Source organism: Rattus rattus, chromosome 1, assembly GCF_011064425.1.
Source record: "Rattus rattus isolate New Zealand chromosome 1, Rrattus_CSIRO_v1, whole genome shotgun sequence".
Classification (NCBI taxonomy): Eukaryota; Metazoa; Chordata; class Mammalia; order Rodentia; family Muridae; genus Rattus; species Rattus rattus.
Window position 1 is genome coordinate 153,288,272 of NC_046154.1, and position 12,064 is coordinate 153,300,335.

At 53.4% G+C, this 12,064-nt stretch overlaps 1 protein-coding gene across 1 annotated transcript; it reads left to right on the top strand.

Annotated features, from left to right (window-relative positions):
* Positions 1 to 2,999: 2,999 nt before the first annotated feature.
* Tle6 (TLE family member 6, subcortical maternal complex member) lies at positions 3,000 to 11,987 on the top strand. Its single transcript, XM_032909218.1, is given in 14 exon segments — positions 3,000 to 3,113; positions 3,931 to 3,989; positions 4,624 to 4,669; positions 6,793 to 6,876; positions 6,878 to 7,201; positions 7,466 to 7,541; positions 7,613 to 7,695; positions 7,747 to 7,784; positions 8,459 to 8,699; positions 8,814 to 9,061; positions 10,030 to 10,171; positions 10,873 to 11,026; positions 11,546 to 11,622; positions 11,753 to 11,987. Coding segments are annotated over 14 exon segments (1,791 nt in total). The 3' UTR covers positions 11,858 to 11,987.
* The last annotated feature ends 77 nt before the right edge of the window (positions 11,988 to 12,064 follow it).

The window sequence follows — 12,064 nt, forward strand, 5'->3', positions numbered from 1 at the left end:
GAAGTAAGTAACAAGTGAGTAGGATAATTAAATACAATAAACAGCTTATACAAGGCGGTGAGCCTCTTAGAGCTGGAAATAAAAGAAAAAAGGGACTTTAAAAAAACATTATTGCGGGCTGGAGAGATGGCTCAGCGGTTAAGAGCACCGACTGCTCTAACAGAGGTCCTGAGTTCAAATCCCAGCACCCACATGGTGGCTCACAACTATCTGTAACGAGATCTGATGCCATCTTCTAGTGTATCTAAAGTCAGCCACAGTGTACTTATATGTATGTAATAAATAAGTCTTTTTAAAAAAATTGTTGCTATTGTTATTTTGAGACAGGAAAACAAAAGAGATCATCCTGGCTCTGCCTCCTGACTGTGGGGATTAGAGCCCTGAGACACCACAGCCAGTCAAAGAGACTTGATCTTTTCAGACTGGGATGATGGCCAGAGCTGGCACAATGATTGAATATTTTTGCAGCATAAGCTTTGGTGGTGACGTCATCTCATGTAAATTCGTGGTCGATGTGTCATAATAGGTATGACCGCTAGAGGGAGATCAAGAGAGAAAACACCACCCCCTTCAGGATCCAGCCCCAAGCAGCCCTCTAGGAATGAAGATCTACTGGTCCCTTCAATGACAGTCCTGGCTGAAATGGATAGTGAAGGCTTGAGCACTGGCCCAGCATGTGCAAAACTCTTGGGGTCAAAAGCAGGACCAGGATAAAAAGAAAAAAAATGTATGTATATGGTGTTGGACTGACAAGCACTGTTCTTGCAAAGGACCAGCACCCACATGTCCACTCCAGTTATAGGAAATCCAATGCCTCTTCTGGCTTCGGAGGGAACTGGGCACACACATAGTGTGCATGCATTCAAAGAAACATTTATACACTTAATTTTTTTATTGTTTCTAGACAGGGTTTCTCTGTGTATCCTTGGCTGTCTGGAACTTGCTTAGCAGACAAGGCTGGCCTCAAACACAAGCGATTTACCTGCCTCTGCCTTCCATGTACTGGAATAAAAGGCATGGGCCACCACTGCCTGACCTTAAAATATATACTTTCTAAGATTTATTTACTTAATACAAGTGCTCTGAATGTACACCTGCAGGTCAGAAGAGGGCATCAAATCATATTATAGATGGTTGTGAGCCACCATGTGGTTGCTGGGAATTGAACCCGGGTCTTTTGGAAGAGCAGTCAGTGCTCTTAACTGCTGAGCCATCTCTCCAGCCCCTTAAAATACTTTTTAATGAAGGAAAAGTTACTGTGACAAAGGCCTAATTGAGTTATAATCATTAATCATGTGTGGGTGCCAGAGGACACTTCTTGAGAATTAAGAATGCATTCTCATCTTATACTGTGTGGGGCACAGGGACCAAACTCAAGCCATCAGGCTTGGCAGCCTTCACCCACTCAGCCCTCACAGCCCTTTCTGTTTTATACCTGCTTTTACTATAGAAACCAGGCTGGCCCCAAACTCAAGGTCACCCCCTGCCTCCCTAGCCAAAGTGGTGAGGTTACACTGTGGTTTAATTTCACGCTCCCCCCCCCCACACACACCTATGGCTGGAGTGGGCACAGGAGTGAGGGTAGGGAGGTCCAGAGAGTCCACTCTAACCCAGGCCACCCTCAGCTTACTCCACGATCCTCCAGGCTAAGGATGGGAGGGAGGAGGGGGGTGAGGCCTTATAGGAGCTCAGAGGTCTGCTCTACTTCCTGTCCTTGAATTGGGAGGTGTAGGCATGTGGCTTTGTGCCCTAAGCCTCTCCTTTCTTTCTCTTTAGAGACATGGTCTCGTGTAGCCCAGGCTAGGCTGGAACTTGTAATTCAGGATGACCTCGAACTCCTAATCCTCCTACCTTCACCTCCCCAGTGCTGGGATGATGAAGGTGTCTGACCAAGTCAGTTTCAAGTGGTGCTGGGGATAGGGCCCAGGGCACATGCGTGCCAGCCAGGATTAATCCTGATTCTCCTGTGTCAATAAGATTTAAAAGAAAATTATTTGGGGGGTAGGTGCGTGTGCATGTGCAAGAGTGAGCTCGCCGACCACCCTGTGGGTCCCCAGGATTGAACAAGGATCAAAGATCTAGGCCGAAATCACCGTCACCTGCTGACCGCTCTCAAATGCCCCAAATGGTCCACAAACGCTCCGAAAGTCTCCCAGCTCCTGAATCGCTACACCTGGAACGCGAGGGTTAAGCCAAGGCAGGAACTCGGTGATTGACAGCATGGCCACAAACTGAGCAATGAGCAGCCTGTCTCGCAGCCCACGTGGGCTCGCGGCCTTCTGATTGGTCGGGGCCTGCGCGGAGCGGGGGTTGCTCGCAGAGTCCGGGACCCACGTGCACCCGTGGCCTGGGCCCAGACTTGCTTCTCACCTTGGGTGCAGGGGGCGTGGTGTGGGTGTGGGCGTGGTGGTGCTTGGCCAGGACTAGAGGGGCGGGGTGAGAGGGGTCAAATGGCCCGGGGCCCAGCACGAGGGTCTTCCTCCTGGCCTGAACTTGGCTGACTTCTGAGGCTTCCTCTGGGATCCCCTGGGCCTCCCCAACCTCGGTAGTGGTGCGTGTGGGCAGCCCGCTTCCTGCCGGTGGTTTGCACGGGTTGGGGGCGGGGGAGTGGGGAGAAGAGGGAGCCCGAGGGAGGGGTGTGGACCCTCACAAAACCGACTTGAGCGGGGAGTTTACTCAGGTTGAGTGATTTGAGAGTGAACCCAGTGTGGTTTCTCTTGTCTCCTTTGTTCTTGTTAAAAAAAAAAAAAAACAAAAACGTTTTCAGTGTGTGCCTGAGCGTATATATGTGCACCACATGCAGGCTTCACTAGTACGCCTAGCAAACTCTTACTGGTTCCGTGACTGCCACATCTCTGACTGCTCCCGCTAGGGAGTGCAGGTGCCCGGTTCTCTTTTCTTGGTATTCGAAGAGATCCCCCTGGTGCTTAGCTAGGGATGGGGGGAGTCTGAAACCGTAGCCTCTACAGTAAAGCCGGGGTTTAGGGAATGCAGAGGACATGGGGATGCTGAAGGGGCTTCCTCCTCAGCTCGGTCGAGATGATGGAGAGGCTACAGGGATGGGCGGCGAGGGTCGAATTTGCTGCCTTCCAAAAAACCTATACCTGCGCCTTGTAGGACCTCGTCTGGTTTGTGACCTCAAGACTCTTCTAGATGACTCTTCACAGCCAAAGCAATGACACTTTTGGTGGAATTTTGCTGAAAGGAACAGAGGTGAGGGGCTCAGCTTCCTTTCTCTCTTCATATTGGGTTTGGGGTTTTGGAGACTTGAATTCTCTGTCCCCACCTGGCCTGGACCTCACACAACCCCGCACCCCAGCTTGAGCCCCTCACAGCGGCTGCACCTTGGTGAAAACCACACTTCCCCAATGTCACTTAAGTGGTGATTCACATAGGAGTTCACCTGGTGCCTAGTGCATGGTGTGGTCAGGGCTGGAGCCCCTCCGAGCAAGCTGGTCTTCAGTAACGTATGTTAACACTATATTGTGATTAAAGTTGGGTGCCCAGCTTTAATCCCCACACTTGGGAGGCTGAGGCAGGTGGATCTCTTAGTTCAAAACAATCAGATACACAGACCCTTTCTTTGGGAGTGGGGGTTAGTAGTATATTCTCTTTTCCTTCTGTTTCTCTCAAAGTCAAGGTAATGTCAGAAGTCTGTGCTAAATTGACTGTAGGGCAGTGGTTCTCACCCTGTGGTTCTCCACCCCTTGGAGGTGCATTGTCAGCAATTACAATCCATGACCCTAGCAATGTTACAGTTACAACGTAGGAACAAAAAGCATTAGGAAGGTTGGGAACCACTGTTCCAGGGTCTAGAAGGTTCTGCCATGCTCCCTGCCTATGGAGGTCCAGGGCTTAAAGGAGCTGGCCATGACTCTGCCCCTGGGTGGCTAGGGGAAGATGCTGACCATATACCTTTGACCTTTCCAGGCTTCCAACTCCTCCAGTCGGTTTTTGTCCATGGAGCAGCTGCCTGAGGAACTCAAAATGTAAGGCCTTCTCTCAGGGCCCCATATCTCAGGATGGGTCCCTGTCCCCAGAGAACCAGTCCTTCCTCACAGCAGGAAGTGCAGCTTCCAGTGAAGTGTTGTTTGGATTTGTTTTTAAGCTGAGATGTCTTTTGTAGTGGTGCAGGCTGAGACAGGAGGATGGCAAGTTCTAGGTCAACCAAACCCGGCTTCAAATGATGGAGGCCTGGGAGATTGTTCAGGGCAAAAAACACCTCCCTGCCTAGCATGTGCAAAGTCCAGGGTCAGTCTTAAGAGTTTGTATAGTGGGTTGGAGAGATGGCTCAGTGGTTAGGAGCTCCGACTGCTCTTCCAGAGGTCCTGAGTTCAATTCCCAGCACCCACATGGTGGCTCACAACCATCTGTAATGGGATCTGATGTCCTCTTCTGGTGTCTCAAAACCGCTACAGTATAGCGACATGAAATAAAGATATCTTTTTGTTTTGTTTTGAAATAAATCTTTAAAAAAAAAAGATTTAGGTAACAGAATAAAACTAGGTAAAATATTAAAAAGAAATCTTCCCCTCCATTTATAGATTACTCTTGGGGTTCTGCTCTAGGGTAGACGCAGGGGCTTTTTCTAGAAGGATGTTCAATTTTTTTCCCCCTACTCAGCATCCTCTCTGAAATGACGGCCAAGCTAAACAACATCTCCAGCCTGGTGAGTCCACCCTGGTGGCAGCAAGCGGGGGGAATGGGGGGGTCTTCAAGTTCAGGCCCTGGGACAGAGGCACAGGCTGTGCATAAGTCCTGGGGCAGGAGGGAGCCTGGCTGGTTGGGGGTGGAGCAGCAGGGAAAAGCTCTGTATGTCAGCTAGGGAGAGGGAGGCAGGCAGAGCCTGAGGGTTGCAAGAAAATTGAACTTGGATTTTTCATTAAAAACCATAGAGTCAGTAGTATTTAAAAGTTAAGAACAGAGCAAAGTGGCACACGCCTGTCATCCTGGCACTGGGGAGGCGGAGGTGGGAGGATCATCCTTGGCTAGAGTGAGTTCAAGGCCAGGCCAAGCTATGTGGAACTCCTGTCTCCAAAACAAATAGGCTCAAAGAGGTGAAGAAGACCTTTGCTCAGGGTCGCTCCTTGTTGAGTCCTACCCTCACCTGCTGAGTGATTTCAGGTGTCCACTCTAAACCGGTCCTTCCTAGGACATCATCACAAACCGTGACCTGGGCACTGGAGCTAGGTACACTCCCCTGGCAGGACAGAGGCAGGAAGGGAGTGGAGCCATGTCAGCCTCTGGGAGGATCTGGTCTTTGATTCGGGGGAACTGGGAGCTGCAGAGCATTGGGGACAAAGTCATCGAGCCAGTCCTGTGCATGACTGGAGGACAGGGCTGTGCAGGGGCACCCAGCTCTCCCTGCACCCCCACCCCCTGCCCAAGCCATGGCACGTGTGTCCCTATCCGCCTTTCCCCTGCCACCTGGCCCATTTCTCAAGGGCACTGGCAGGAAGGGGTAGGCACTGCCGGCCTGAGGCCTGATGTCACTGGCAGGGAGCCAGAGCCAAGACTGCAGCTTAGCTTAGCGGGTGCGGGCCAAGCGGGGGTGTGAGCAGCAGGGGGACAGGAAGCCACAGGAACATAGTTGTTCATTCAGGGCACTCAGCTGCCACCATTCACCAGTGAAGTCTGGGGGCTGGAGGGAAGGCAGTGGGCACGTTCGAGGGGCCCAGGGTGGGAGCCAAGAGCGACAGGCAGGGGCTGGAGTGTGGACTACAACTCAGGGTGGACAGGAAGGTGCACTGAGTAGGTCAGCAGGGGCAGAGGGATGCTTTTGTCTGGGAAAGCATCTGCAAACCCACAGGTAGGGATGGGCCCAGGGTGGGAAGAGCCGCAGGAGCAGGAGTGGGAGGGATGGTGTCGGAGACAGGACACGGCACTGGAAGCTGCAGGGAGTTCTAGGTGTTGCCCCTGTGGGCAGTGGGAGCCCTGGAAGGCTGTGGTCAACCAAGTGGGGACTGATCAGGCCTCGAGAGCAGCAGCAAGGCCGAAGGGGGGAGAAAATGATTGACCAGTGTGTGGGGGTGGCACTGTCTCAAGGGTGTGTATGGGGGTGGCTGTAGCCGGGGGAATATCCTGGGCAGTTCCCTGCAGCTACAGGCTTCCGCAGCTCCAGTGCTCTGAACTGCCCCCCCCCACTCTCCAGTCCCCGCTGAGCCAGCTCCCATGTCTTCTATACCCCCACAGCCCAGAGCAACAGCTCTGCTCCCTGCACACTGAACTCCAGGCACACTACAGAGGCAGGAGAGGCTGGGAGGCTCCCCTGGGCTTTGTGGAACCCCTCCCCCTCCCTGGGAGGCAGATCCTTGGCCTTCCAGCTCTGACCCATGGGCTTTCCTGCCTCCATCTCAGGTTCCGCCCTCTCTATCAGGGGTGCTCTCCAAAAACTCCCAGGGGAGGAGCAGGGCCAGTGAAAACACAGCTCCTGGCTGCTGCTGCTGCTGCTGCTGTTTGAGTCTCTGGGCCTCAGTTTCCCAATATGCAAAAAACACTAAATCCTTTGTGGGCCTTGCAGGGGGGGTGAGGGGGGCAGCACTTTGTGTATCAAGGGAGCATCCAAGTCCTTAATGGCAGTGTTACTGTTCTTGAAGTTTTTTGAGACAGGATCCCAAACTCAGTATGTAGCCAAGGATGACCCTGAACTCCTGATCCTCCTGCCTCAGCCTTTGAAAGGAAGGGTGAACAGGTGTGCACCACCATCTTGGATGTGTAGGGTGTGGTTTATCCCCAAGTGAAGAGTTTGGCAAGGGCTTCCCTTCAACAAGACTCGATTCTGATTTGTCGTAGGTGGAAAACTTCCAGGCGACTGGGGTCCTCAGCAGGACCCCACATATCTCGAAGATGGTCAAGGTAAGTATTGGTCTTGGGTCTGGAGGGAACAGGCTCCAGGTGGCCAAGTCATGTGCCTCATGAGGCCCCCGTGGGTTCTATCCAGACCACCCAGAACTCGGCTAAGAAGGAAGACAAGCCTGTCCCAGAGCCTGCAGAGCCCCAGAACCCCGAGTTCAAAGCCATCCCAGGGCCTCCGCTATCCACCAGACGTCGGTTCCTCTCAGAGGTTGACGAGCCCCAGGATCCACAGCCTGTCTGGGACAAGGAGCCCCATTTCTGGCAAGGCTCCCTGACCCAGGAAATCTGGAAATTTTTCATGGACAGCCGCCAAGAGAACCAACACGGGGGCAAGGGTTTCTCACAGGTGAGGGGAGCTCCCAGGCGCAAACCTTCCTCTCCATCTTCTTCCCAACCCCCTTGCCTGTTGTCATGGCAACAGAGAAGCTGCTGGAGTTAGTACCATTGACTGGAATCCCCAAGGATTCACCCCATAGTGTCCCCTCGGTACCCTCCTTCATGCCTGCACTCTGACCTCTGAAGAACCCCCACTGCAGCCAGGGAACCCCCAGGCTTCTGTTAGGGCCCCTTGAGTGACATGTCCCTCATCTGACCCAATTCTGTCTCCCAGGAAAGTAAAGACTCAGGCCTGCGTTACTCTAAACCGGAACCTCAGCCCAGGCACAGAAACAGCCTGAGTGACTCTGGTAGGAAGGCGGGGCCTCAGAGGGGCGGGACCGTCGTTCCTGGATTGGCTCTGAGTCCTGTCTCCACACAGCTGACCCCATCCTGATCAAGTCTCCCTCAGACCTGCTAAGTGATTACCAAGAAGACATCAGTGAGCCCCAGTTTGAGACCCAAGTGAAGGGAGGTCACAAGCCAGCAGGGCCAGCTTCTTTCTTTGTACTACAGGAGTCTTCTGGAAGAGCTCATGAATTTCTGAATCCCTTGTGAGTATCTGCTTTATTGCCCCCTGCAGGGAGAAAGCAGGGTTACCTCACACTTGTCTCCCACCCCTGCCTCCCTGTCACTCAGCCCCTCTTCCGTGTCCTTACCTGGTGGTGGAAGATTGAGGGACTGGTGAGAGGGCTCAGTAGGCAACGGGGTTTGCTACCAAACTTAAGCCTGGGACCTACACGGTTGAAAGTGGAAACTGCCTCCTCTCTACCCCCAACCCCAATTAATGAGTAAATGTAAGAACAATTTTTAAAGGGTTGAAGGACTGTCTCATTCAAAATCTCAGTCTTGGGGTTGGGGATTTAGCTCAGTGGTAGAGCGCTTGCCTAGGAAGCGCAAGGTCCTGGGTTAGGTCCCCAGCTCAAAAAAAAAAAAAAAAAAGAACCAAAATCTCAGTCTAGATTCTCAGAGGAGAAGGGGACTATAACAGTTAGGGCTGTAAGGGTGCATAGGAGCTTAGTCTAATCGGGCAAAGCAATTTAGAGTAAGGGAAGCATGTGTGGCTATGGCAAGGATAAAAGGATGCGATTGGAGCCTGACTCGTAGCACTCAAGAGGTGGAGGCAGGAGGATTAGGAATTCAAAGTCCGCCTTCCCTCCATAGGCTGTTGAAGGCCAACCTGGACTAAGACCTTGTCTTGAAAACTTCACTCTGTCCCATACCCCAGGTTCTGGGACTCTGAAGTGCCGGGCACATCACTCTGGCAATCAGAGAGGTTCACTGTCCCGCAAGCGCTGCAGAAGGTGCGTGTGCTGAAACACCAGGAGCTGCTGTTGGCCATAGCCGTGAGCTCCTTCACGCGGCACGTCTTCACCTGCAGCCAGAGTGGCATCAAGGTGTGGAACCTCATGAGCCAGGTAGCCGAGGACAGACACCCTGAAAGCCACTTGCAATGTGACGGCGTCCAGGTGACAGGGCTGGGACAGTGCAGGAGCGGGAAGGGTGTTGGAGGAGGGCGGGGTTGGGGGGAGGTGCGGGAAGAACCACGGGTGATCCTCGCTCATGGGGACGGTCCTCTGCAGCCTAACAGGGGATACCTGCGCACCTGCCTGCTGTCCTCCAACAGCAGGACCCTGTTCGCGGGTGGATATAACCTGCCCGGCGTGTTCGTGTGGGACCTGGCAGCCCCGTCCCTGTATGAGAAGTACCAACTGCCCTGCGACGGCCTGTCCTGCCAGGCGCTGGCCAGCACAAAGGAGAACATGGTCTTTGCTGGCTTCACAGATGGCACAGTCAGGATATGGGACCTGCGGACTCAGGAAATAGTCAGGTGCAGACACGGGGAAGGAGCACCACCAGCTGAGGACAGCAAGTCCTGCCGTCTTTCTTGCCTACAGCCCTCTCTGCTGGAGTGGCAGCCATGCCACGCCCCCTCACTAGGGGATTGTGGGTGGGACTCTACCCCCAGATCATCATTGGGGGATTCTAGGCAGGAGGCCTATTCCTGACCACGCCCCCAGCCTGCTTTTTTACCTTTAGGGTGTGTCTGGTGTAGCCCAGGTTGTCCGCAAGCACAGAAAATTTTGCCTTTGCCTCCCAAGTGCTGTGTGCGCCTGGCTTATTCGTTGTAATTCTTGTGGGACGAGGGAGAGCAGAGGCTCAGGACAACCAGCGGGAGCCTGTTCCTTCCTAAGCAGTTCCTGGAAAATGGGACTCGGGTCACCTTTACCCACAGAGCGTCCTGGGAGCCATCTGGTCAACACTTACCTTTATTCATTTTCTCTGGTATAGGGTCTTGGTATGTAGACCAGGCTAGCCTGGAATTCAGAGATCCACCTGCCTCTGCCTGCAGAGTGCTGCCAACCCCTGCTCAGTGTTTATCTTAAGGTCGGACCAGGTCATGCTCGCAGGGACGATACTGCACTTGCGCTGTAGCCTAGGACGGCTCTAACTTGCAGTCATCCTATCTCAGCCCCTGTAGCTGGGATGACAATTTTGAGTCGCCTCGGCCAGCACTGGGTCTTCCCCCAACCCCTTTTTTGAGGCAGGGGTCTCTCTATGTACCCTAGCCTGGCCTGGAACTCATGGCAATCCTCCTGCCTCAGCTTCCTCAGTGCTGGATTTATAGGTATTGGTTTGGAACATTACCCTTTAGAGGTAGGGACTTTGGGATGATGTCACTCTGTCCCCTTCTTGCCAAAGGTGGAAGAGGACCTGCTGGTTGGTCCTGGGGTTTGGGAGAATCTTGGATACAGACTGCAGAGCATAGGCTGACACCTTTGCTGTCTTTCTGGACAGGGACCTAAACAGCCCTGCCGGTGCGGCCAAATGCCTTGTGATCAAGGATGACAGTGTCTGGATGGGGGGTCTGGACGCCTGTCTGCGATGCTGGGACCTGCGGGCGGCCAAGATGTCGCTGGAGTATCCGGTTCAGTCCCAGGTGCACCGAAAGGGCTGCAGCTGGACAGGCGTGGGCCTTTGGGTTAGATGACACGGTGCAGTCAGTGGAGGGCAGGGGAACAGCCCAGCGGGTCAGCTCAAGTGATTTTTGAGACATCATGGGGGTCTTTAAAATACCTTTTGTCATACTGGACAATGGTGGCAAAGGCTGTCATTCCAATACTCAAGTTGAAGCAGGAGGATGAAAAAGTGAATCCATCCAGGGCTACATAGTGGAAAAGGGATCTCTGGGGGGGTGAAAGACTTTACCAAGTTCTGTGTTCCACCGCCACTCCTGTCACTCAGCGTTAAGGAGCTGGGGGAAGCAGGGTTACAAGTTCAAGGTCATCCTCAGCTACACAGGGGCCTGAAGGATAACCGGGGCCACATAAAAGCTGGTCTCAAAGACTATCATCACAGAGATTGTGAAGTTCAAGGCCAGCCTGGGCTATGGGATAAGTCATTACAGCCTAGCCTAAGCTATGGAGCAAGACCTTGTCTCAGAACCAAAAATGGGAAGCAGACTTGTTACTGCCATGTTTAACCCTCTAAAATCCATGCACCTCAAGAAAGGGAGGTGTGGGGACTATGTAAAGGAGATAGTCGGGTCACAGCCCGTCAGTGAGTCATGGGAGGTGGGGAGGTCTTGCAGCCTACCTACCCAGCTGGGGTCTGATCGCTGCCTCTGCCTGCTGCGTCCAGATCATGAGCCTGTCTCACAGTGTGACTGAAGACTGGCTGCTGCTGGGTCTGGCCGATGGCCAGCACTGCCTCTTCAACAGCAGGGAGAGGAACCAGGTGCTCACTGTGGGTACCAAGGACCAGACCATCTTAAGGCTCAGCTTCTCCCCAAACGGTAAGGAGTCCGCTGAGCCGCCCAGCCAGCACTGGGGAGGCAGAGGCAGACAGATCTGAGTATGAGGCCAGCCTGGTCAATGTACAGAGTAAGTTCTAAGACAGCCAGGGCTCTACAGACAAACCCCGTCTGAGAAGAAACAGAGTCCATTGAGGGAGAGCATGCACTGTGGTCACCCTGTGGAGGATTCCACTCTGTTTAATCAGTGCCCACTCAGTGCTGTGGAACTGTCCACACCCCAACCCCTTTTATTGACATAATCAGTTCAGAGTCATCTCTGGCTACTTGGGGAATCTGAGGCTATCCTGAGCTACGTAAGACTTAAAACGGAAAACATAAATGACAAAATGGTAAACCTGTTTGCTGTTCTGCCTTGTTCTTTGAGGCAGGGTCTCATGTAGCCCAGGCTCATCCTCACCTCAAACTCTTCAATCCTCCTGCCTCAGCCTCCTGGGTTCTGAATGGGAGTGAATGGGTGGGGTCTGCCGTAACCTCACTGTCCTCTCTGCCACCCCCTAGGCCAGTGGTGGGTGAGTGTAGGTATGGACAACCTCATCACCGTCCACAGCATGCCCATGGGAGCGAAACTGTTTCAGGTACTTATGTGCAGGGGGCAGACGGGTGCCCTGGCCGGGGGGGGGGGGGCTGTGAGCAGCATCCCCACAGGGGCCGACTCTGAAGCTCTGGGTGGAGAGGGCCCGAGCTCACTCAGCTGCTGTCTCACAGGTCCCTGAGGCTGCCGTTGTGAGAGGCTTTGACATCACTGAGAACAGCAGGCTGATCGTCACAGGATCTGGGGACTGTGCCTCCGTATACCACATCAAGTACTGACAGCTTCAACTCCCCTCCCCTAACTGCACAGTGGTGGATGGCCAGGGTGTGAAGGGTCTGCGATGCTTCCAGAGAGTTCCATGAGGTGTGCAGACCCCGAGTCATAGGTAATAAAGCATTTGAAAAGGCAGAGATTGTCCTTTTCCCAGGCTTTGGAAGGACTTTGTAGCTCCGAGCCCTCCAACCTCTTAGTATTTGCCTTTAGTC